This window comes from Xiphophorus couchianus, chromosome 21, assembly GCF_001444195.1.
Source record: "Xiphophorus couchianus chromosome 21, X_couchianus-1.0, whole genome shotgun sequence".
Taxonomy (NCBI): Eukaryota; Metazoa; Chordata; class Actinopteri; order Cyprinodontiformes; family Poeciliidae; genus Xiphophorus; species Xiphophorus couchianus.
In genome coordinates this window covers 8,551,482-8,575,154 of record NC_040248.1, presented here as the reverse complement: position 1 = coordinate 8,575,154, position 23,673 = coordinate 8,551,482, and the positions used below count along the sequence as shown (strand labels likewise).

Sequence of the window (23,673 nt, the reverse complement as noted above, 5' to 3'; positions counted from 1 at the left end):
AGAACGCTGGAGGTTTAGGTAAGTGTAGCTGGTTCTCCATGCCTTCAGGTGTGTTTTAATACTATTACAAGAGTTCCTCTGGAGAAACAGCTCCATACAAGTGCTTGCAAGTTCCTGTTTTATTATTTTTCCTGAAACTGCAAGTGTTTTATAGAAACAGTCAAAGGGGAGTTGGAGACAGTGATTGAGACTGCGTGTGTAAACAGACTTTTACAGAGACTACAACACTTGGTCTTGCAGAAACTGAAGCTTGTTTGGTTTCTTGTTACTTTACTTGATAAATGGCTTTTACTTCCATCGTTATAAACATTATGTCTGACACATGAACTGAGTGGAGCTGAGATATGATACTGATGCTGTGTGTTACTTCCTCATGTGTTGGATTAAATGTTGACATATGACAAATATTCACAAAAAGAAAAGTTTATATATTTTTTCTGTGTTCCTGTTTCTTTGCATTATAAAAATACATAGTACACAAAATCATTCAGTATCAGCTGTCTGTAATTTCTGTAACTACTGTTGTTTTGATTACATTTGAAATAAACAAAGTTGCTAAAAAAACAACTGTGTTTTTGCATTTTTGTCAGTTTGAACAATGCTGTAGACAAGATGGAGTCATCCCAAGTCAAATACTATAATGAAATGTCATCTCTGTGATCTGGTGTTTTAGCCCCATCTAGTGGTCAAATGACAGAATGCCCATGATATTTAGGCTTAAAACAATTTCTTTCCCCCTCCCCCACACATTTCTTTTTACAACAAAACACACACAGACATGTTTAAATTATTTTTCCTGGATGTAAAGACAATAACGTAGATTTCAAGAGGACTGTCAATGTGAACATAGGAACCGGAATAAAATACAAACTTTAGTCTGCACTTTTAATTAAAACTTGGATTACTTTTGAATTTGTTTTTTTTTTTTTAGGCTTGAATGCGCAATGCTGCACCATTTAAATTTGGCATGAAGGAAAAACTGGACTGTACAATATCTTTTAAAAGTATCAATAACCCTTTACCTTTATTTTATTTATAAAGTTTAACAAAATTTTAATGGATTTAAAATCAGCTCTGCTAAGGAAGTCATTATTTATCATTCTAAGGTAATTATCTGTCTGACATGAAGTACAACATCCATTTGGACCTGGTGGTATATCATTGCTTCTTACCAAGATATTTTTACATTGCTTGATAAATTAGAAAATCATAAAGAACATATCTCCATTTTTTTTTTTTTTTTGGTAAATTCAAGGAATAAGTTTGAGATTTGCAGCAGCTCATAGTGACCAGAAACTGAAGGCCAGCACTCTTCTTAAAGACAAAGCCATTTTAAAGTAGTCTAAACAATGTTGGTTGATAAAATACTTTCAAGTACACAAACATGGCCTGGAAACTCAAGGAAAATAACTATTGTCTTCTTTGTCCATGTCTGAGAAATAGCCAGATTTTGCATGCTGATCTAGAAAAGGATGAAAATAACAAATGTCGTCTTCATGAAATACACCAACATAGAAACAAGCTACATTAGGTGCCTGAAAACCATTTACAACCACACTCCTGTTGCATTGTTGGTTATTGTTACTGTTCAGATAACGTCCAACTTCCAGCACCTCAAATAACATCAGCAACCACTCCTCACAGATCTGTTTCCCATCTCAGGTGTATGTTCACAGATTTGTTTGTCAATGGCCCAAACAAATGCTGAGCTCAGTTTCTTTGTAAAAGGCAGCTAACAGATGCAAACCAGCTGCTCCCCCAGAAACAGACTAACAGGACACAGATATTTGCTGCAATAAACTGCTTGTAAAACAAAAACACTGTTAGTTCACCATCTGGCAGATTACTATATGTAGAAAAAAAGGAGTCCAGATTGCCCCGACTTCCCAAGGGCAACAATTTATTGACATTTAACCACAGATGGAGGAGAAAGATGTTATTCTTTAAGATCCCATTTAGAGCAAACTGAATGGAATCAGTGCCACAGGGACTAAGCCTGAGATAGACTGCAGAACTGAAGTCAGCTGCATGTCAATCTTCCAGTTTTCTACACATAAATGTTTAGAGTTCTCAAACCTTTTTTTAAGTATAATTGCAGCAGTTTTCTACAAGTTTACTGCAAATATTTCTACAGAAGTCTGGCTTTAAGTGTAAGCTCTGCACAAATCACCGAGTGTGGAGTGAGTGGATGGATTGTTGGACGAAGAGGAATGGATGCCAGACAGATTTTTGGATAGACAAAAGGATGGCGAATGGATATCAGGATGGACAGACAAACAAATGGATGTATGGATAGGATGAACAGAGGTCAGATGTATGGAAAGAGACTGATGAATGGATGGATGGACATAAATAAATGGGAGAACAGAATATTAGATGGTCAGGCATAAGTGGAGGGACAAAAGATGTTGGAGAGACAAATAGAATGATGGATGAACAATGGGATCAAAAAATGGATTGTCAAATTAATGGATGGATGGATGATTGAAAGGATGAAAATGTACATTAACTGATAATAAATATATTTGCTTGAGAATAAAAAAAGAAAAACATCACACACCACACCCACAAATGCCTTGCAATCATTTATTTTGTCAGAAAGTAAAAGATAATTCATTTACAATAGAAAAAGAACATGCACAAAGTAACAGGAAATGTTAACATAATAACGTGACAACTGGGATTTCAGAAGGTAAAAAAAACAAAACGTACAAGTAGGTCACACTTTCCCCAAAAAGACTACCGCCTCTCTCATAATTTACTATAAACATCTGTTTAAAGTAAACAAGAAGTGCTTTAGGGCAGCATTTTGCAGGGAAAAGTCAATAAATGCTTTAGTGCTTTACAGTTGCACACAGACAAGTGGAGGAAACATTGCAGCAAAACTAAACTATTCACATTTTGGTCACAAAAGAAAGGAATTTTCTGAAAGAAATCGATCTGCTCATCAACAGTAAATAATGGTGACAGTTTAGTAGTGCAATCCTGTTGTCAGTGTCGGCCATTTTAAGGAGTGCGCAGTTTGAAGATAACGACGGCCACTTTCTGTGTGTAACAGCCTGTGCTTCTTTGTTTAATAGTAAAACACCCAACTCCCTCTACTGAAAACATACACTATAATTAATCCAAACAAAATACCAGGATAAAAAAACAATCATCTTTGGACAACGCGTTTGCTAAAAAGGCCTCAAGAACATGCCTCAGTATTACTTTAAATATGGTATATTCATACGTTTCTCTACATTCAGTAACATTTTGTTTTACAGTTATGCCTTTTTCTATGTGTCTCGGTCAGAAGTCGATTCCATCAACATGCAGGGTCTCGTTAATCTAGAACCAAACAGAGAAAAAGAGAGTTAAACTTCACTTATCTTGATGTCTATATGCATTCTTATAAACCGCTGTCATTATATGAGCTTTGTACAGAAAATCCACAATAAAGTTAAACGTGTTCACCACATTATTGTTTTTTTTTGTTTTTTTTTAATTTTATCTGTTCTCCCCAAAATAAAACAAAAACGGATAATTGTAATCTGCATCCAAATTGGCATTTGGTTGCTACGTTCAGCTTAAAATTCAGCATCAAAAAGAAAGTTGTTTTACTCTGTAATGAGACATTTTTAATAATTAAATACATATGTTTTAAATGTTAAAAACTGTAACACAATTCATTGTTTTTTGTTCATTTTAACCTAGAACCTTTGCATTGTGTTTCTGGCACATCCGTACATCAGATGCACAAGCGGCATCCACAAACAACAATAATGGATGACAAAAGCCGCTTCTCTTGGCCCACTGGGGGTTCATTTTTAAAAAGCGATCCAGTATGATGCTGGAAAAGACTTGTTGTTTGCAAGTTGTGCAAAAAGAAAGTTATTCAAGCCTACATTGAGACAGTACAGCAGCACCATCTCAATGAAACACAGCAGCACAGATGTTCAGCTACCATAGTTCACATATCTAAAGAAGTATTTTTTTAAAGTTCCAGGAATGTTCAGGGGTTCCTGAAACATGATGGTTGAATAACCAAAATTACAAATTAAAAACAAAGGGTCTTTTTAAATAGAAAATATTTCTTATTCTGCCTATATGTGGTTTTTGATTAAAATGAGATTAATTACAAATTAATTGAATTAGATTCTTTACTGGAGTCCCAACACTATTTTTGACCCAAACACAAAACTGTGATTGTACAAGAACCTGGGGAAATGTGAGTTAACAGCAGAAAAACAGTGAACTCTGTATAGAGAAGCTGATTGTATTCGGTGTGGCATGAAAGTCGTGTTTAACATGATCCACTCCCAGAGAGAGAGAGCTGTGACTCATCAGTCTTCCTCACCCTCTTTTGGTCACATGACAATTTTAAGCAAAACAGTAAAACTAGATAGCTATAAAAAAAAGTAAAGGGAAAAATAATCACAGAGTGGAACATTGGAGGACCTTTAGTTTTCTGTGGATCCATTTGTTGTACAAACAAGCAGTTGGGAGCGGCACCATAAAAACAAAATTATTAAATCTAACATCTTAGCCTGTATTACAGACTGATTCTGTGTAACCTAATGAAATAACGTGAAATCACTACTCACTGCAGGTCTGCTCTGCCTCCGAGGTCTTCGAGAGGTTCAGTCCAGAGTTCTGTTTGGGTCGGGCTCCCAGCTCCTGCGCCGGCCTGGCTGGATTCTGGTTCACATCCAAAGGTTTCTCTTTCACCTCTAAACTGTAGTGGCCCCCTTCCTCTACCACCATCTTCTCAACCTTCTTCATTAGCTTCCCCACCTGGGGATTCTCCCCGAAGATGCTGTTGTTAATAAGTATGAACCTCTTCTTACACTTCCTCAACACCCACTGCAGATCTTTGCCCTCCCTGTGAATGTATCTCTCCAGGGTGATCTTCTTCAACACCTCCGCCCAAGTGAACACCACGATCGTGTGATTCCACACGTGCTCCCCAAAGAGGCTCACATTCTCCTCGATGCGTGCGCGATCGACCTCCGTGAACATGCCCACGGGGATGATCAGCAGGAAAGCGTGAGGACCCGGAGGGCAAAGAGAGGCGCCCCTGACCAGCTCCTGTTTATAGGAGGATGGGGTATCCTGCGCAGAGAACCAGCCAGGAGTGTCCACCACTACTACCTGGCGGCCATCTACCTCCGTGTCCCTGGTGACGCAGAACTCAGCCGCTCGCTCCAGGTGGAACTCCTCTCTGCCTAGGATGGTGTTGGCTGTCAGGCTCTTCCCCGGCCACCTCCATCCTAACACCACCAGGCGGATTTCAGGCAGAAATGCCGTGTCCTGAGCTGGAGCTTCTGGAACCTCTGGAGCTGCTGTCTCTTGGGTCTCTTTCTCTGGCCCAGAAGAATCTTTGGCTGCAACCACAGAGGTTACACAAGTTAGTGTGAGCAGGTATTATCTAATAACCAAGGAAGACCTTTAATAAGTAGTCATATTTAAACAATTGGTTTCTAGTTCATTCAAACATGTGCAGTGTACTATTATCACTATTAAGGTAGATAGGTGTAAAAAAAAATCCTCATATGTCATATAAAAACATTATGGTTTAGCATTTACACAAAATTCTAAAACAAAAACATAAAATATCAGTAAAAATATATAGATCATGATTTTAAAAATAACAATTAATGTATTCCTACTGCTTCTGTCATAATATTACAGTTGTTATTATAGTTATATTACATTAAACACCAGCTAAATTTAGAATAACTTGCATTAGGAATACAAAGCTAATATTAACTGTATAATTAGGTCATGTTCTCTGGTAGTTGCCCTAGCTTAGCATTTTTCAGTTTACTACAAATATTTCAATTAAAAAGATCCAGCTTGGAAAGGGCAGGCAAACTTTCTAAATATGTTTCATGATTTCTAAATAAAAGATCCTAGACACAATCCTCCTTGAGAAGTGAAATTGTGATCAAAAATAATGAAATAACTGATATTTAATGAAATAACTGAATGTCCATTAACTGATGGACATTAACTTTTACAAAGAAAATCAAAATGACTTTAGCATATAATCAATATCACTTTCAGAAAATTCAGCAAAAATAGTTTCATATTTTTTTCTGAAATCATTCAATATGGAAAGATGCATTAAGGCTCTTTACATAACACAACTACAAGTGTAAATGTGGATGGTATTTGTTCTGTAACTCTGACAATAAATATGAAAATAGGTTTATTTAGAAATTATTAGCAATTGTCTGTTTTGGGATTGTTACCTCATGAAATTCACATATTCTCAAAAGAACCCAATGATTTTAAGTTTAGTGCAAGTTGACTTGTATCACACAGTAATTGGGTTTTACGTCAGCAAAAGATCACATCTTAAAGTGAAAGTGTTTTTCCAATCTCCTGTATCTAAAGATGCACCAATCTGGTGATCTATAGTTAAAGTAAATTCCCACTTTTCTTTATTATGAATGTTTACAGACAAATCTGTACAAATCTAAAAAGCAAGCCTTGCTTTTGCTTTTTCATACATTTAAAGACTTCATAGGAACTCTGTAGTCACAATGCTGGTATTTATTCTGGTAATACATTGGGTAAAAGTTCACAACAAACTATTCTGTAAACAAATATGAGAAAACCAAACAAATAACATCCAGAGACCAACATGTATCAGTCAGGATACTTTGCAATAACACAAGCAAATAATACAGATATAATTCATTATCTTTAAAATGTAATTAGTTTTTATTTTCTTATTGCTTCTATCATTACTTTGGTCTTTAGTTTAAAGAGAAAAGAACCCACCGTATAAGTTGTTGAGACTTTATTTAAGGGCATTTTTCACAATAGGGAAATCCCCATTAGGCTACTCCTATTTCCTGTCCACTAAAAGTTAGACTCTTTAAAGACCCAATTTCCTGATAATATATCTGAAACCTCTTATTTCAGAATGTTTTAATCCATGAAGACTTGCTGTAGGAGTTTTAAATTAAGACCCTTAGTAATTTGTTTTACAAGGTTGTATTACCAAGAAAGAACTTAATACTATAATGGTCATCTATACGAAAAACTATATAAATATTTAAATATGAAATGATTCAATATATTGTCTAAAATCTTCGATAAATTGCATATATTTTGCTTTCTAAATATGAGTTTGTTGTTGAAATGTTTGCCTAATGAACCACTTTATAACGTCAAAGAAGTTAATTATTCATTGACACAAGCTAAGCAGCGGTATGTAGTTCTAAGGTTGAAATATAAACTCGAAACAAAGTATCCGATGTTTATAACAACAGGAAATAGGAAGAAGTTTCCAAGTTTTGTTCGTTTCTTTAGTTTAAAACTGTCTGCTAACTTTAATGCTAATTTTGTCAGCAGCGGTGGCGATAAATACTTATTTTAAAAGTTCTTAAATTAACCGGATGGAGGCCGCTTTGCCTCACCTGCTGTCTCTTTCGGTGTATTGTCGGCCATGGTCAGTTTTATCCCGGGATAAAGTCTTCTTTGAGGGGGTCAATTCACTTCGGGCGCTTCGTTCTTCGAAGAACTTCCTCCTGATGATGACTCAAGTTACCGGAAAAAGCGTAACGTCAGCGCTACTTCCGGTCAATCCTTTCAGAGTAAAAGCAGAGAAAAAGGAGACCGGAAGTATAAAAAAAACAACACACACACACACAAAAAACTCCTTAAACGTGGATGTTACAGACGGTGGACATTTTTTATTTGGCATCCAAATAAAAAATAAACAAGTACAAAATTATGCAGCATTCTAACAAAAATGTCCTCATTATTTGACTCAAATGTGTTGTAAATTTGCATGACATCAGACCTTGAGGCCTAGATTTGAAGACCCCTGCTCCAGAAGCTGCTCCTGATTAGGGTGCATTCACCCAGAGGTTTCTTCCACTCCATCAGGATACGCAGAAATACTAAAAGTCATTTCTGATAAAGTAACTTGACACAATGTGTAGGAGTCAGTTTTATTGTTAGACAGAGATTATAATGTTATTTACAACATTTAGTCTGAACCTGCATTTATTTACAACTGCAGAAGTAGCAGATCTGGCCTGTGGAATAATAGCATTAAGTATATCCTTGTTAGACAAAAAACATGAGTGCAGCATACTCTTAACAAAAGAACCTAAACCTAAACTATTGTTGTATTCCTTTGCTTTTAGATCATTAATCAAAAAGTCATAAATGGTAAAATCATTCTCAATTTTCCTAAAAACCTTCAACAACCTTGAATAAGTGAAAAGTAAATACAAAAAGTCAGCATTACAGTGTTCAATGATGCTTTCTCTTCATTAACAAACTCATGTTCCCCATGATTCTAGCATACGCATGTCATCGTCGTCTTCAACCCTTTTCTTAGTTGCTATGAAAAAAAGCAAAAAAAAGATGAATAGTTAACTTAAATGATTAAATCAAGGTTATCCTACTTGTATTTTCTATAATGAGCAGAGATTATTATTAATTACCTTCAATGTATGAGGCAGATAATTAAAGAAACATCTAGTCATTCTTAGATAACCTTAACTTTTAATATCTTGTAATTCCATTGTTTAGGCCTCTCCAACCAAATGGCTCATCTACCTGCTTCACAATATTTTACTTTGTATTAAGTTCTATTAAGTTATAAGTACATATAACTTAAGTAGCACTGATTCCTAATGTAAATACAGTGCCTTTCACCCCAACATTTGATCAAATTACAACAGATTCACTCTATTTTATGTGATAGACCAACATAAATTGGTGCAGAGTTTAGGAAGCTGAAGGAAAATTGTATTGCACATGGTCTTTACTCCTTAGTATTTGATCTTAAGTAACAGAAGGTTTGAAAATTATGCATCATTTACTTTCTGACTCACAATTTTGCTAACTTTTTGTTGGCATATACTATTAAAACACATGATGAAAGGGTATAATACTTTTGCAGGGCACTGTAAATACAAACATGATCATGTAAGCTTGCGTGATGGACTCACTTGCACGACTGGGGCGTGATGAGGGCAGTTTGGAGCTGGGAACGCTGGGCAGTCCTCCCATACTCTTCATGCTCTCCTCCAGGTCCTCCTGCTCCAGCTCCTCCAGCTCTGCAATGAGCTCATCCTAACAAGCATAAAGCAAGAACTAGCTAAAAGTTATGCAACATGAGTAAAAAAAAACAAAACAAGCAAGAAAGACCCATCTCAAGATGAAGGTGGAGAAAACTGAAAAACCTCATCAAACTGCTCGCCGAACGGCCCGGAAATTGCCTCGCTGATTTCCCGAGCCACATCTTGCTGCTCAGTGATGTCCTGCATTAGATCATCAATCTTGTCGACGTCCCTGAGAAAAATAAAATACAACCGATGCAAGTTCAAATTCTAATCTGGTGTACAATATTTATTATCTGAATGCTGTAATAAGAAAAAGAATTTCTCTATGGTTGAGAAATTCAACCATAGAGAAATCAGGTGATGCACCCACCCAAAACACACACATTTAAAATAGTTTGTACCCAGTTCCTTACATGTTCTGGTGGACCTGCTTCATGGCATTGGCAGCAAAGCCCATGTTCTTGAGGACCTCCGTGTTGGTGTGCGAGTTCTCCAGGGCCTCCCGCTGAAACTCAATAGTGGACAGCGTGCCATCAATCTGGGTCAGTTGCTGCTCCAAGCGCTTCTTCCTCTTCAGAGCCTGTAGCGCAGCTGTTTCAGAGAATCAGACCATGTAAACAAAAAAAGAGAAAAAAAATCACATTAATTCTCACATCAGTTCATCTTGGCATGTACCTGTTACTAAAATAAAAGTACGCCAAGGTTTTGAACAGTTATGAATTCAAAAACACAATGCTTTTCTGTCATACTGTCATAGTACTTTGTAGCCACTGATGTCATAAACCAAACATTATCACTGATTATCCATCTCATTCATCTTGCATCTTATTGATGTTTTAGCAATAAGAAAGAGACCAGGCAAAAATGGTATCCTGACAGAATTCCAAAGAGAAAACCACTCTCTGAACTAAAAAGAACACAAAGGTCCATTTAATGTTTTCCAAGAAACATGATGACTTTTAGGAAAATGTTATGTGGACAAACGAGACAAACTGTGACCTTTTGGAAGATGTGCATCCTGCCACCATATCAATAGTTAACCCTTGTGGTGAGATTGTGATGATCTGGGGTTGCTTTAGGATCTGGACAAATTGCTGTAAGTGATGGAATCATGAAAAACAACATCCAGCCATATGTTCGTGACTACACTAAATGGGTTATGCAACTGGGAAAAAAAATCTATTCTACAAATACCAGCAAGTAACAAAGGGCTCTTTCTGAGTTGTCTAATTACAGATCAGAAACTTTTAACTTTGACCAAAAAAGAAATATGTAAGGAAGAAAATATGTTTCCAGAGCACTATATGAGACAGGCAATGAGCGAGGGGCAGTCTGAGACAAGCCAATCAGAGTTTCCAGAGAAATTTACCTCAGGGAAAAAAAATGTTTGTATCTGAAATGGACCGAGTTCAAGGTCGATTTATTTAAATACCTGACATTCTGCTGAATAATGAATAAAAGCAGTTTCATATTCAAATGTTGACAAAATAAACATCCACAACTAGATATTACAATAATTCAATATGCATTATTATGTTTAAAATTGAATTACGTCTTTGTTTTTGATCAGCCCCTGATTTATGAAAGTCCAATATTAGATAGCTTTATATTGACAGAAAGACACCAGGTCAGTATCTGGAGAAATATGTTTTGTTTGTGTAAATGCCCTGAAGAAGGGGAGTGTTTTAATAAAAGAGCTGGACACGGTGCTTCTGCTCCAACGGTTATTATTAACTAAGGAGGAAGTTCCGGTGCTCTTCACTATAGCTAGCGCAAGCGCTAGACTCCCCCTGCTGGTTGAATTTGACCACTGCTTCAGACAAATCAGACTAGCCAGCCTCTGAAATAACCACATTTCAATCCATCACATTTGCAGCCAGGTTTTACTTAGTTTAATTAACAAACTTAACTGTTAACTAAAGTGGTCAGTAGAGCAAAGAATCTTCTGAGTCTTTGGTTCATGCTACACATTTTATCGGTGTGCCTGAGAGACCGGAGGTTTCTACAAGCTTGTGGAGCACAGATTAATGTACCGATGCAATTCCTGACTTGTTGCTGCACACTGTCAGTCAGCAGCCTTAAAGAAGGCTCCTACTCATTCCATTCACTTGCAGAAGATTAATCCATTTCAGAATATCTCAGGTGATGATTTGTGATAAACCCTGGCAATCACGTTTATCCCTTTCTATCATCTGTCAGACAAGCATTGGGTGTGTCCAAAGCTCAGACTCGGGGTTCCTCCCTTTACATTGCTGCATTTAGTTTTAGTCTTTGGTGATTCACAGATAATGCAGCAAAGAAAACATTTTGCGTTGGGTAGAGCTCCACAGGAAGGAGAAATTATTGCGAATTGCTTCTCTATTATGATCCATTCGTACATTTTTGGATCATTTACATTTTGTTGTGTAAATAAGAATGGCAGGAAATGCTATGAAGGCCATGTTTTCAGCAATCCAATACTGCATTCCCCTTGGACCAGGGGTGTAATAAAAACAATGGATACCTTCAGGTTAAACTTGTTACAAATTAATCCTTGAACTATTCTGTGTTAATTGTGAAAAGTGCTGATTCTGACAATGAAATTCAAGTTTAGACGTTTAAACTCAAGCTAGGAGAAGGAGAAATGGAAGAATAAACCTTAGGTTGCATTTTTAATATAGTTTCTAAAACCAGATACAGGAAAAGACTGAAACAAGTTGGACAGAAATGTTCACATTCATGTTTGTCATTTTGTTTGAATTATCACAAAGTAAAATGATAAAAGCTCACTTTAAATTAACATATAGCTATCCATGTTTGTTTACATGACTTGAACTAAAAATGTGATTGTTACTTAGGAGGAAGTTATTCAAGACAACTCTTTATGAAAGCTTTTATCATGTGGCGAGTTTAAGCTCTGATACGTTATTAAATCATCACTTAAATGCAGAAAAAAGCAGATGTTATACTTCCTAGAAAACCCATAATGAAGACCTACCCCTCTTGTTTTTGGTGCCGTGCTTCTTGGTTGTGGCTATTTCTTGCTCTATCCTCTTCTCCAGGTATTCCTGCTTCTTCGTCAGCATTTCCTCGGTTTCCCGGAGTCTGTGGATGGCCTCCTGCGGACTCGGTCCTCCTTTCGATCGGTGGTGTTTGGACTTTGAGGAAGAGCTGGACGATGACCCCGAGCTGGAGCTGCCTTTGAAAAGCTTCGAGATTTTACTCATTTTCAGACTTCTTCTTTTCTTTTTTTTTTTTTTTTTTTTACTGTAAACTGCGTTAATAATCCAAAATAATTAGAGGCGAACTCGATGGAGTCCGAGATAGTGACGACCTTCTGTATTTCACTTGACTCCCCAGGCGGGTGTTGTGTTGCAGATTTTCCTGTTCAACGGCTTCGTGAGGTTAGTTCAAACCAGCCAGTGAGAGCACCTATGGACACACCTGTGAGCGTTACCTACACCTGTGACGTCATGATGCCTTTCTCTGCCGTGTTTTAACTTTAAGACACTAAATAAAACAAAAAGAATTATAAGTATGTTTTAAAAGTCTTTCCCTTTTCCCATAGTATATAAAATAAATACTAATCATTAATTATATTTTGTTTAGGTCAATTCATAATAGGCTACTATGAGTTTGAGCAATAATAACAAGAGTGTATACTATTTCCAAAGGGATATATTTCCAGTTTTATTTTGTTTTTTTAGGTCCATGTGAACACCATTAAATATCCCTCACAATGTGACAAACACCCCGAAAGAGGCATTTCAATTAGATTATTTCAGCCAAAGGGTAAAATAGCAGCCATTAGGTTAGGGCAGCTGGCTGAACTAACGTTTTCTTCGGTTAAATTACTTGTCATGTTGGTGTTTGTCTGTAACTGAATCACTGTACTTTTAAGAAATATTAAAAAACCGTACATTTAATTGGGCGTTAATAAACTTTTATAGCCGCTGGAAAGAAATTTAAAGTATGAATCAAATATAAACCGGAAGTGCGCTTTTGTTTTGTAAAGCAGGTCGCCGTAACCGTACCGTAACAAATTAGTTTGGATTTTTTTTATTATGGGAAGATTATGGTGGATTAACATCTGATCCATACTGCAGTCTGGAAGGTGGCGGTAATGCACCTATAAGTTGTTTGCCAACCGCCATAAAAAAAAAAACAAGAAGAAGAAGAAGGTCGCCGTAACGCTTTGTGCCTTCGCGCACGTCAAAATCGAGTGCCGGCTATTTCCGAAGAGGCGGATAGCTTTACCGCAGTTAATAGTGCTAGCTAATGGCTGAATTAGAAATTGGTAAACACTGTCAGGTCGATTCCTGCAACCTGAAAGGTTCGTTGTGATTTCACCAGAACGGTTAGAAAAAAACAAAATATTAAATTGTTGGGGGGTTTGCTCCAAGCAAGATTTGGCAAATGTCTTCTTAGCATACTTAGCCTGTTAGTTAGCAGTGGTCTTCCTTAGTTTTCTTCATCAGCAGGGAAACGAGCAGCTAATTAGCTTAGCACCTGCTGGACTAGACTCCACCTTTAAACTTAACAAACAGTTTGCATTTTTAATTAAATAATTAATTAAAAATAAAATGTAGTTTGATTGGTTTCTTTACTGCTCGTAGAGTCCAGTCCTTGCAATATGTGTAATACCACGAACTAAATCATCCCAAATTTGATTTGTTTTGTTTTCTACACTTTTACAGATTTTCTTCCATTTGTGTGCGACTCTTGCGGTGGTGTTTACTGGTATGTTTTTCATTTTCCCGTCCATTTTACTTGCAGATTTATTACTTTAAATATCAAAAAAGAGCCTGATCATCTTATGATCAGGCTCATGAGATGAGCCTGATCATCTTATTGTGGGTTTTCTGTAGACTCAACCAGCTGGACTCAACCATTTTTGACATTTGGACTGTTATAGAAACAATTTTGAACAATTGCTGTTTCTTTTAATAAGCATCTAAGGGGCAAGTAGTTTTTGTATTTAGGAAGATATTTGTTCAGATTTTAGATGAAAATAAAGTCTTAAGTTGGAAATGGAAGAAAAAAGACTAACTGTGCAGTAAAGTTGGTGCTGTCTTTTTTCTTTCTTTCACATCTGTCCTGCACAGTCTCGAGCACAGGAGCAGAGAAGCCCACTCATGTCCAGAGGTAGGTCATGTCTTTATTTTTGTCCAGGACATCAGCTTGCGGCTCTCCTGCAGCCTTAGAACTGATGAGTGCTTCTTTGATGAGCTTATAGTACTTTCTTACTGTCATAAGTGGTTTTCTTTGCTAAGATTAGGACTACTTTACCAGAGTTACCTAAACTGTAAATCTATTACAAGCAATGACTGTGTTTTCTTCATGATGTTCTTTTACTCTTTGCTTTAGGAAACTGTAACAAGGGAAACTAAGACCGCTGGTGGCAGCACGAGTTATCCCTGCTCGTTTGAAGACTGTAAGGGAAAAGAATTGCTGCCAGTTTTATGTCTGCAGTGTGAAAAACACTTCTGTTTGGCGTAGGTTTTCTTTTTTTTTGTAGACTTCAAAAAGTGAGGGGAAGGATTCCTTCTGTGGTTTATCTTTGAATCACTTACTATTCTGTTTCATTTTTTGCAGCCATCGTCATCAAGATGATCACAAGTGTGAGAAGTTGGAGGTCCAGAAGCCTCGAATGGCAGCCACAAAGGAGCTAGTGCAGAAGATTTTAGGTCAGAAAAGCAGGCAAAGGCAGTGTTTCTTTCTTAATCTCTACTTTGTATGGATTGAGATGGCTTTTTTTCTTTTCTTATCGTACACTACACAAGCATTTGTACCCTTCAATCTCTTTTGAATTTAGATTTTTGTTGATGTCCTTGTCTGGTCTGTAATCTTAGGTGAATGGCCAATAACTGTATTTATATTACTAATACATTACACATATTTGCTAAATAAATAACCGAAGAAGTTATTTATTTACTTATTAGGTGGATTTTAGTTGCACCAGATTGTATTAAGGAATGTCAGAGTAAACGATGCGGTTAATGGCTTAAGATTTGTGTGTGTACTCTTTTTTTTTTGCCATTTCATAGTCATTTATGAATGTGACAAAAATCAAAAAACAATTATGGGATATGAATACTTCTGCAGGACTGTGTATCCAGAAATGTAACCACTTGATGGCTTTAATAACTGAGTTTTCTATCATTTCTGTGTCTTTCTGTTCAGAGTCAAAGGATGGATCCAAAAGCAAAGGGCGCAGAGGAGCAAAGAATGCTGCCACTGCAGCAAAGGTTGCCCTTATGAAACTGAAGCTGCATGCTGCAGGAGACAAGGGACTGCCACAGGTAAAATCAGCTCCACATCCCATCATAATTGTGACTTAATTTGTTTGATTTCAGTATTTTCCAGATTGAAAAACATATTTTTCCATATTTTCCTTCATTCTCTCTTCCATTGTCTAAAGCATCCCTCCTTCCTTTATTTGACTATTTTTATGTTAATATGAATTTAAAAGAGTGTGTACTTCACGTAAAGTGTAGCAAAAACCTGGAATTTTGATTTAGAAAAATTACAAGACCAGTGACATTATTTAAGCCTTCTTGTTGTTGTTGTGTATGCTTTCCAGACAGAAAGAACCTATTTTCAGGTTTATCTTCCAAAAGAAGCCAAAGAGTGCAGCCGGCCCATGTTTTTCTCTTCAAAATGGAGTGTGGGTAAAGTGGTGGATTACGCAGCCTCTTTAGCCAGCCTCAAGAACAACAACAATGTTCTGACAGCCAAGGTAAACAGAGAAAGACATCTAAAAAATATATTTGAACACTTTAATGTTTACAATAAATGACTGATTATCTGAAGCTCCAGCATCAAATAATGCTGGAATGTAAAATTGTGGGCATAATTGTAGTCATGGAAATAATGATTAACATGTGACTAGATCACTTTGAATATATTATCCATTGTAATGTTTTTGTGGTTGTGTAGAGCCAAAATAAAAATATAATGGAAGTCACATTTATTTCACAGGACTATTGGAGTGACCTTGTAATTTTTCGATACATATAACCCCTAACAAAAAACTAAGTTATTGGCCTCAGTTTGTTGTTAGGAGTCATATGTATCAATGTCAACCCATGTCTCCATTTGCAGAAGCTGCGTCTCTGTCATCCTGAGACAGGCCAGGCTCTCCAGATGGATGACTCCCTGCTCTCTCTGCTGGCTCACCCAGAAGCTCCGCTGCATAACGGGGGAAATGTGATCCTGGAATACGTGGACAACGAATGCACAGGACTAAAGGATGTTTCTGACTATATCGCTCACAGCTGACTTAGGAGTATAAGGGATATACAAATGGATTATATGTGCAAACTACTATTTATGTGAATAAAAAAAAAAATTGTATTTGTGGAGTTTGTTTTTATATTGGGGATTTGTGGGGAAAGTTAATTTAAGATGCAGCAAGTTTGGATCTATGTAGTAATAGCATGAGATTGGATTTAAAGAAACATAATTTATCCCAATTAGGAACTTGCTAAATGTAGTATAATGAGCTCATAAGTATTTACTTAGGTACAATGCTTCAATACAATATGTATTGGACAAATTAATTAATTCAGACTTTTTGAGCAAGTACCTTCTACTCAGAGCTTAAGCCAGTTTTCTGAAACTGGGTCAAGGATGACAACAGTAAACAGTCAAGACAGAACTACAATGGGTTAGTTAATATCAAACCTAGAATGGTCCAGTCAAAGTCCAACCATAAACTCAGTTGATCTGAAACTTTATATTCATAGAAGCTCCACTGAATCTGACGGAACTGGGTAGTGTCAGAAACCACAAGATATGCCCTTTTTTGACATTAAACATTAAGCCACTACCTCAATTGTCAGAACCAATCGCATTTCATGCTACACATAGAGACAAGCAAAAGTAGCCAATCACAAAGGGACATAAAAAAATGGGTGGGTCCTTAGCAAACCCTGTATATAAATGAAAAGGGGCTGGGTCAACACGTACAGTAGATCCTGTTGTTTTGGTGAGAACAGAGCGGTTGTTGAAGGTTATCGATACACAGCAGAAACAGCATTCAGTTGTGATTTTTTTTATTAATAGGCTCAGTAGCTTTTTTGCTGCTTTTCTGATCGAGTCGCTGAGAAAAGAGCGACTTGATCCCCCCGACACTGATCGTTTTGTAAAATCAGGTCGAAAGGGATGCCGCTGCAGATAGACTCCGACGGACCCCAACTGTCTCTGGATTTAATCTCGTCGCATTTAATCGGGAAGAGCAGCTTCTCTATAAACTTAAAGAGCCTCAGAACATCTCCCGCTCGACCGAGTGTTTCTGTAAGATACCAAAGCTCAAGTTCACGGTATTAGTTTCGCGTTGAGGCGAAGACCGAAGAATAAATATTCAAGCTAGCAGCTAGCGTTAGCTGGTAGAAAAAACAAAGCGCGGATCGTTAATCCTCGTGAACCGCTCTGACAAAAGAGGTCAGTTTCTAACGGCGCAGTCGACTGCTACGAGGTTAAAGCTTTTTATCTCTGCCTGTGTGGAAGATAATTTGTTGGTAAGTGAATTAAAATCGATGTGTTGAACCAGGAAGACTGTGTGTGGGGGAGGGGCAGTGTTTTCTGTTAGAGGAAATCGTGTTTTGGTCTGTAATTTACCCAAGAGGGGCGCTGCTGCGCAGTTCTGTCTTCTTGTTCGAGTTTCTTTTTCTGTTTACTTTATCGGCACTATTTGTGAATAAAAGTGTGCTTGTTAATTTATATAAGGTTTATAATGTCATCTTAATGTATTTTTTTCTACCCCAGGTTGCCATGAAGCTGTTGGAAAACTCCAGCTTTGAAGCCCTCAGCTCCCGGCTGTGTGTGGAAACAGGGGAGTCCCGTATCCTCGGCAGGTAAATCCCTTCTGTAGTAATGCTTCAGCCCTTCAGTGTGGAAGTGGTGACTGAATATGAGTGATTATTTGTGTAAGAAGCAATTTAAAGGGAAATGTTATATGATCAAACTTGTCGGGATTTTTATCACATTGCCAGAGAGCAAGACTTTCAGCAGATAACAGGAAGGCTTAACAGAGTACAACTTACTTTCTGTTTTTTTTAATCTAATTAGACCTTAAATTTGTCATTGAAAATGCTGGATTTGGAACTGTTGGGAGTTTTTTGGAAAGTTGAGTTATGTTGTGATCCTCCACTGTGCATTGTACACAAACATGACTAGAGCCCAACTTTGCCTTAACTATTAACCTTTTCCCAGTTTTTTCTCAACCGTTTTCCAATCGACCCTGACCCTGTTCTGGATGCAGAAAGTAAATCCTCATGGTTGCACTTCTAACTTCTTAGCATAAAGCATTTGGAGGAAGCAGTCTGTATTGTGCATTTCTCTTGTGCAGAAAGAAAGTTTAACCTTTTTGACGTCATGGAACAGGACTGTCAGCACATACAGCGATCACTGACCTTGTGCTGAATTGGGGTAGTAAAGCTGCAGCAGCCTTCTACAGGTTACACAATTTTACTGAAGTGTTTTACTACTCTACGGGCCTACTTTCAAAGCTTGCGTTGAAAGTTCACCGATGATGTTCTTGTTATTTAGTCTGCAGACTGTAAACCATATCAGTGTGCCTCAGGTTATGCAACCCTCTCCTTCCAGCTGGGCCTTGCAGATACAGCTAAAAGGAGTGTAATTACATAAACTCCAGTGGGCTGTGTAGCTATGCAGTTTTGCTGTGTGGGCTGGTGAAACTGAGCAGTGTGGTGGCCGTGGCCTGGGTTGACGCAGATCACGGCGTTCTGTGGTTATTTTGGAGACCGTTGTTGAGCTGGCATGAGTGTTAACATACTCGTTACATGAGAGCTGAGTTCTGTTGGTGTTTCAGCCTGACTGGAGGAGTCTTTCAGCGCAGGACAGCTGTAGCGGAGAATGGATTCAAGTTCAGACAAGCTGAAGTGATTTAAGTATTTGCTTATCTGTAAAGGATTTAGGTGCAAAGGGCTTCACAAGGTAGCAGGAAAAGTAGGTTGAAGGTCTCTTGCATCTGTAAATAAGTAGCTTTACCATTAATTAATGCATGAGCCCCTTCATTACACATGCATGCTGCCTACTCCTGTGTCTGAATGGCTGAGTTGTTGCCAACAGGATTCAAACAGAAGGTCAGCTGTGTTGTGTTGTGCTGGGAATACCAGTTCTGCTATTTCCACTCTGTGCTCCTTGGATGTTCCTATAATTAAAGCCGTCAGAATCTGGGAGGATCTTCACACTCGCTCTATCCTTAGCTGCAGCACCTTGTGTAACCTCAGTCAGAGTGCACGGGAGGAAAATAAACAACTGCCGTCTGCTGCCCGCTGATATCTGTCCCAGAGACATCTGACCCAGATACGTGAGCGCAGGAGATCTTTGATGGAGACTGGCGAGGCGTTTGTGTTGCTATGGCTTCCAGAGGATATCCAGAGCTTGATAAATAGTCCAAAACACACTTAATGGATTTGATGTGATAGTAGTTAATAACAGAACTGGAAGGAAAAAGTATATGTGGCTTCCAATGTCTTAAATCCACAGGAACTCCAGGGTAACTGGTCAGAGTTGCAGAAAAGATGGATTGTACACAAAGGCAGGACCTTTCTGAAAGAAATGTGTAAAGACCTGAAAAAACAACCAGAGCTACAATAGAAGGGTTTACAATGAAGCATATTCATTTTAGAATGACCTAGTCAAAGTTTAGACCTAAATCCAATTGAGGATCTATGGCAAAACTTAGATATTCTTCTATAATTGGAACCTAAAGCATGTTTAGTTGGATGATAATGTTATGGCTTTCTACTTTGCAAAATGTTATGGTGCTATTATGTGTCAAATCATCCAATAAATAAAAACAAACATTATAACAAGCTTTGTTTCACATGTTTTTATTTGAAGCATTAATGATTTTTTTTGTTTTTTCTCCTGTTGTCCTGCAGGATTGAGAGCTACTCCTGCAAGATGGCAGGAGATGATAAACACATGTTTAAGCAGTTCTGCCAGGAGGGGGAGCCACATGTCCTGGAAGCCCTTTCTCCCCCTCAGTCCACCAGCGCCACCAGCCCCTCTCAGTAAGCACAGCAGTCCAGTTCAGCAGAAATCAGAGAAAGTAACAGGGAGTATTTAAGGGATGCCGACCATTGTGTTTGTTTGGTAGGCTGGGGAAGAGCAGCGAGGACGGTGAAAACCCTCTGAGCGACAAGGTCTGCAGGAAGACTCTGTTCTACCTCATCACCACGCTCAACGAGTCCTTCAGGCCGGACTACGACTTCAGCGCCGCCCGGGCCCACGAGTTCAGTCGAGAGCCCAGCCTCAACTGGGTGAGTGCTTCTGCCGCCGCAGGACGTGTGATTGTTCTAAAAATACAATGGGATGTCGCTAAACTGTAGTTTTCTCCTCAGGTGGTGAACGCAGTGAACAGCAGCTTGTTCTCATCGGTGGGAGAAGAGTTCAACTCTGTAGGACCCGAGCTGTGGAATGCCATCGACCAAGAGATCAACCTGCAGAGCTGTGACATCTACAGGTCAGCGTTCTGGTGGTTTACGACGCTTAAACGCACCATTCTGACAGATGGAGTCACTTTTATTTCTCCTTGTTTCTCAGCTACAACCCAGACCTTGATTCTGATCCTTTTGGTGAAGAGGGGAGCCTCTGGTCCTTCAACTACTTCTTTTACAACAAAAAACTGAAGAGGATTGTGTTCTTCACGTGTCGCTCCGTCAGGTCTGTGCCAGTAAGCATTACTTATTAAAGATGCCTCCTAGTAAAAGTTTAGTTGTTTTTTTACTCCTTTTAAAGGGCACTCAAAACAGACCAGATTTCTTTCTGTGCATTTGGATCAATGGTGTCAGAAAAGGCATGAGATTTGAATGGATTAGGCAGAATTTTGAACAATGTAGTGGATGAATCAGAGATGAACATATTGGCCAATTTTCCTCTTATTGACTCAGATTAGTGTTTAGCAGGTTGAACAGTAATTTTTTTTTCTTTTTGCTGTATTAACTGCAAACAAAGCCAAGAATTCCCATCATTTAACTGGAACAAAAATCAGAAAGGTTTAAGCAACATTACATAGAGGATAAAACAGGATGTTGTCTAAATCGACTTGAATAGTTTCCTTCTGCCTTGTCACCAGCATGAAGGACTGAAGCTTGTTTTGTTTGGGTTTAGGTTTTATCTTTATTTGTTCAGCAACAAATTAGCAAAAAATGTTCTTAAAAAATGTATATAGTAGAACAATGCCTAAAAATAGAACTTGCTTAAAGATTTAAAACCAATGTGATTATTTACAGTGTTCTTAGTGGCTACGGCAGAGGTTGCCTCGACAACGAGCTGGACATGGAGTTGGAGGACGAAGAAGAGATGGACGGCTTCACCGAGGAAGGGTGAGATTAATCACGGCTTAAGATGTTTTGTGTGTTTTTTTGTTTTCTCCCCTCATTGTTTCTTTCTCAACTTACATTTTTGAATTTCTTCCTCAGGTTCCCCAGAGCTCTCTGTGTGTAGATCCTAGATCTGCAACGTCCAAAGATCACCCGTACCCGTACTCCTGTTGTTCTTTGTCCTTTTTTGTTTAAAATCCATGGGAGTCTTGCTGCCTCATCCAAAGGCGTTTTGTTGTTTGGGACTGAAGTATGTTTGGTCGCTTTCAGTCCAACGGCGAACTCTGCGGCCACAAAGTGGTGGACGTTTTAGTGAAGGCGCCCCACCGCAACAAGAAGTTCCTTTTATCACCCACAATGTATAATTTTTGACCGGTGGGCTCTTCTCTACATGTTTTGTTTTTCCCAAAGACTTTGTCAAGGGCGCTTGAGCAGAAGTGGATTTATGGCAGAGAAAGATACAAAAGACTGCCAGAGAGTTTGGTTTGTTCCTAATAGATAGGGAAGTCCAGATTACACCAGCACCAGTGACAACAAACATTTAAGTCCATCTCTGGACTGAGCTGAGTTGATTGGAAGGCAGAGAGGCCTGAATGGACAGCTGACTTTGTGTCTTCAATGTCTTTTTATGTATGAAAGTGATGTTACTGTGAAATGTTTGACATCCTAAAAACCCTTTTTATTACTGAAATGTTATCTTATGGTAGGTATTTACTGCAAGTTCTCATCTGTACCTGTTCTGACACTGAGGGGTTTGCATCTAGGCTGCAGCTTGGACAACATATCGGCTTTTATTAGACGTTCACTGATATACACTTGTAATATTTTGGATTGAGTTTATTTTAACGCTCCATTCCTCAGTGTGTGTTCCTGCTGTTGTTTTCATTTGTTCATTGCCTCATTGCAGTGCTTCTTTAACAAGTGAATGTGTAGTAAATTTTTAGAGTACAGGTTAGACATTTCAAAAACTGCACGGCTACTTTTACATTCATTAAAAGACGGGATGCGTTCGGTGTCCTTTTAAGACTACTGTGCCTTGTTTTGATTGGCCAGTGGTACAGATCCTAATAAATCGGTGTTTATATCCCAACAGCCTGAATTTCTTCTCCCACAACAGAACTGGAACAATGGAAGGTTTGGCCTCTAGATTTATCTGGGAATGAAGTCAAAAGGTTAATTATACAGTAAATATTTATTTTGATTACTATGGTTTACGGGTAATGAACATCTCCCAATTGTTTTTTGTATATTTGTTTTAATAGTATAAATGAAATGTAATTTAAACTGTCTATTCAATCATAGTAAGTGCTTAATATTAAACCTTAAAAAGTCATAACATAATGAAGCAGACTGTGATATCTTGGCATGTTAATTTAAAGCTTAGTGGAAGGAAACATAACTTGCATTGCATAATCTTCTAGTCTTGTAAGAAACTAAGTTTTGGGTTTTTATGAGAATCTCTAAAATGACTTGTAATAGTTTTTGAATGTAATTTTAAATAATATGCACTTGTGTTCCAAATAGTGCAATATCAGTGCATAAAATATTATTCACTGATATTTTGAGAAAACGTTCTCCATGTTAAGGTACTAATATATTCAGCCTGTTGGAATGTCACTGGAGTAGATTCACACACCTGACAGAGGACGGTGCACAGAACAATGAAAGTGTTAAGTATTGTGACATGAAAGATGTGGGTGAAACTGAGCCAACCCAACAAATCTCATTGTACCACTGATTCAGTTGTTTTTACCTCAACAGCTGCTTGTAAAGATTAATGGTGAATCCCTGGGAATAAGCCAGGTTGGATTATATTTTATAGATGCATCATTTGATGTCTCATTAAGATACTCTATCAGCTACATGGATGAAGTAGGTGTTTATCACACATGCTGGTGGATTTGAGCAAGACTGTTTCATTCTGAAATTTGATTTTGGCATTTTCCAAGTCTGGGTAGTTTTGAGAAAAGGTTATTCCCAGACTTTATTCTTTAAAATATGCTTTTTGTTTAATCTCTTCCCTCCTTTTCCATCCTGCCCACATCTTTTCCCTACGATTCCTTGTGTCCTACCTCTTTGTACTCTAGTTTCTAGTGTATGTCCATATGTAAAGTGTAAACACCTTAGAAATATCTGCCATTAAACTCTGTACTTCAGTGTAATATTTGAAACTGACAATTATGAAATTTGAGTCTTAAAAAGGAAATTTTCCCATAAAGACTCAGGAACCCTCTATTGTCTAAACTGCACCTATCTGGAACGCT

At 37.9% G+C, this 23,673-nt stretch overlaps 4 protein-coding genes across 6 annotated transcripts; 2 read left to right on the top strand and 2 right to left on the bottom strand.

Annotated features, from left to right (window-relative positions):
- Positions 1-2,572: 2,572 nt before the first annotated feature.
- gimap4 (GTPase IMAP family member 4) lies at positions 2,573-7,568 on the bottom strand. 2 transcript variants are annotated; one of them, XM_028005374.1, is made up of 3 exons: positions 7,413-7,568; positions 4,587-5,366; positions 2,573-3,330 (listed from the first exon to the last, which is right to left on the bottom strand). In XM_028005374.1, exons 1-3 carry the CDS (start codon positions 7,441-7,443, stop codon positions 3,326-3,328), a joined length of 816 nt encoding a protein of 271 aa, XP_027861175.1. In that variant the 5' UTR covers positions 7,444-7,568; the 3' UTR covers positions 2,573-3,325. The 2 variants fall into 2 exon arrangements, with proteins under 2 accessions (XP_027861175.1, XP_027861174.1); XM_028005373.1 differs by lacking the exon at positions 2,573-3,330 and having other exon boundaries at positions 4,579-5,366.
- A 100-nt stretch (positions 7,569-7,668) lies between these two features.
- On the bottom strand, positions 7,669-12,486 carry chmp4c (charged multivesicular body protein 4C). Its single transcript, XM_028005376.1, has 5 exons — positions 12,052-12,486; positions 9,488-9,665; positions 9,195-9,303; positions 8,961-9,084; positions 7,669-8,347 (listed from the first exon to the last, which is right to left on the bottom strand). The coding sequence occupies exons 1-5, from the start codon at positions 12,278-12,280 to the stop codon at positions 8,286-8,288; spliced, it is 702 nt and encodes a 233-aa protein (XP_027861177.1). The 5' UTR covers positions 12,281-12,486; the 3' UTR covers positions 7,669-8,285.
- Positions 12,487-13,219: 733 nt separating this feature from the next.
- zfand1 (zinc finger, AN1-type domain 1) lies at positions 13,220-16,409 on the top strand. The gene is made up of 8 exons (XM_028005375.1): positions 13,220-13,386; positions 13,751-13,793; positions 14,159-14,198; positions 14,421-14,548; positions 14,649-14,740; positions 15,237-15,355; positions 15,637-15,792; positions 16,158-16,409. The coding sequence occupies exons 1-8, from the start codon at positions 13,332-13,334 to the stop codon at positions 16,332-16,334; spliced, it is 810 nt and encodes a 269-aa protein (XP_027861176.1). The 5' UTR covers positions 13,220-13,331; the 3' UTR covers positions 16,335-16,409.
- Positions 16,410-17,017: 608 nt separating this feature from the next.
- On the top strand, positions 17,018-22,496 carry maf1b (MAF1 homolog, negative regulator of RNA polymerase III b). 2 transcript variants are annotated; one of them, XR_003593928.1, is made up of 8 exons: positions 17,018-17,575; positions 17,823-17,911; positions 19,967-20,098; positions 20,185-20,347; positions 20,429-20,550; positions 20,631-20,760; positions 21,320-21,412; positions 21,509-22,496. XR_003593928.1 is itself a non-coding variant. In XM_028005550.1 (8 exons), exons 2-8 carry the CDS (start codon positions 17,829-17,831, stop codon positions 21,531-21,533), a joined length of 738 nt encoding a protein of 245 aa, XP_027861351.1. In that variant the 5' UTR covers positions 17,018-17,575; positions 17,823-17,828; the 3' UTR covers positions 21,534-22,496. The 2 variants fall into 2 exon arrangements, 1 of the variants encoding a protein (XP_027861351.1); XM_028005550.1 differs by having other exon boundaries at positions 20,631-20,750.
- Positions 22,497-23,673: the final 1,177 nt, after the last annotated feature.

Bases quoted from the DNA above. Each gene is read 5' to 3' on its own strand.
- gimap4 (XM_028005373.1), bottom strand. From the start codon at position 7,443: ATGGCCGACAATACACCGAAAGAGACAGCAG. The intron at 5,367-7,412 runs GTGAGGCAAAGC...CTGTGGTTGCAG, and splicing joins TACACCGAAAGAGACAGCAG to CCAAAGATTCTTCTGGGCCA.
- chmp4c (XM_028005376.1), bottom strand. From the start codon at position 12,280: ATGAGTAAAATCTCGAAGCTTTTCAAAGGCAGCTCCAGCTCGGGGTCA. The intron at 9,085-9,194 runs GTTTTTCAGTTT...TATGCTTGTTAG, and splicing joins TCGGCGAGCAGTTTGATGAG to GATGAGCTCATTGCAGAGCT. The intron at 8,348-8,960 runs GTGAGTCCATCA...TTTTTTTCATAG, and splicing joins ATCACGCCCCAGTCGTGCAA to CAACTAAGAAAAGGGTTGAA.
- zfand1 (XM_028005375.1), top strand. From the start codon at position 13,332: ATGGCTGAATTAGAAATTGGTAAACACTGTCAGGTCGATTCCTGCAAC. The intron at 14,199-14,420 runs GTAGGTCATGTC...TCTTTGCTTTAG, and splicing joins AAGCCCACTCATGTCCAGAG to GAAACTGTAACAAGGGAAAC. The intron at 14,741-15,236 runs GTCAGAAAAGCA...CTTTCTGTTCAG, and splicing joins GCTAGTGCAGAAGATTTTAG to AGTCAAAGGATGGATCCAAA.
- maf1b (XM_028005550.1), top strand. From the start codon at position 17,829: ATGAAGCTGTTGGAAAACTCCAGCTTTGAAGCCCTCAGCTCCCGGCTG. The intron at 17,912-19,966 runs GTAAATCCCTTC...GTTGTCCTGCAG, and splicing joins GAGTCCCGTATCCTCGGCAG to GATTGAGAGCTACTCCTGCA. The intron at 20,751-21,319 runs GTCTGTGCCAGT...GATTATTTACAG, and splicing joins TTCACGTGTCGCTCCGTCAG to TGTTCTTAGTGGCTACGGCA.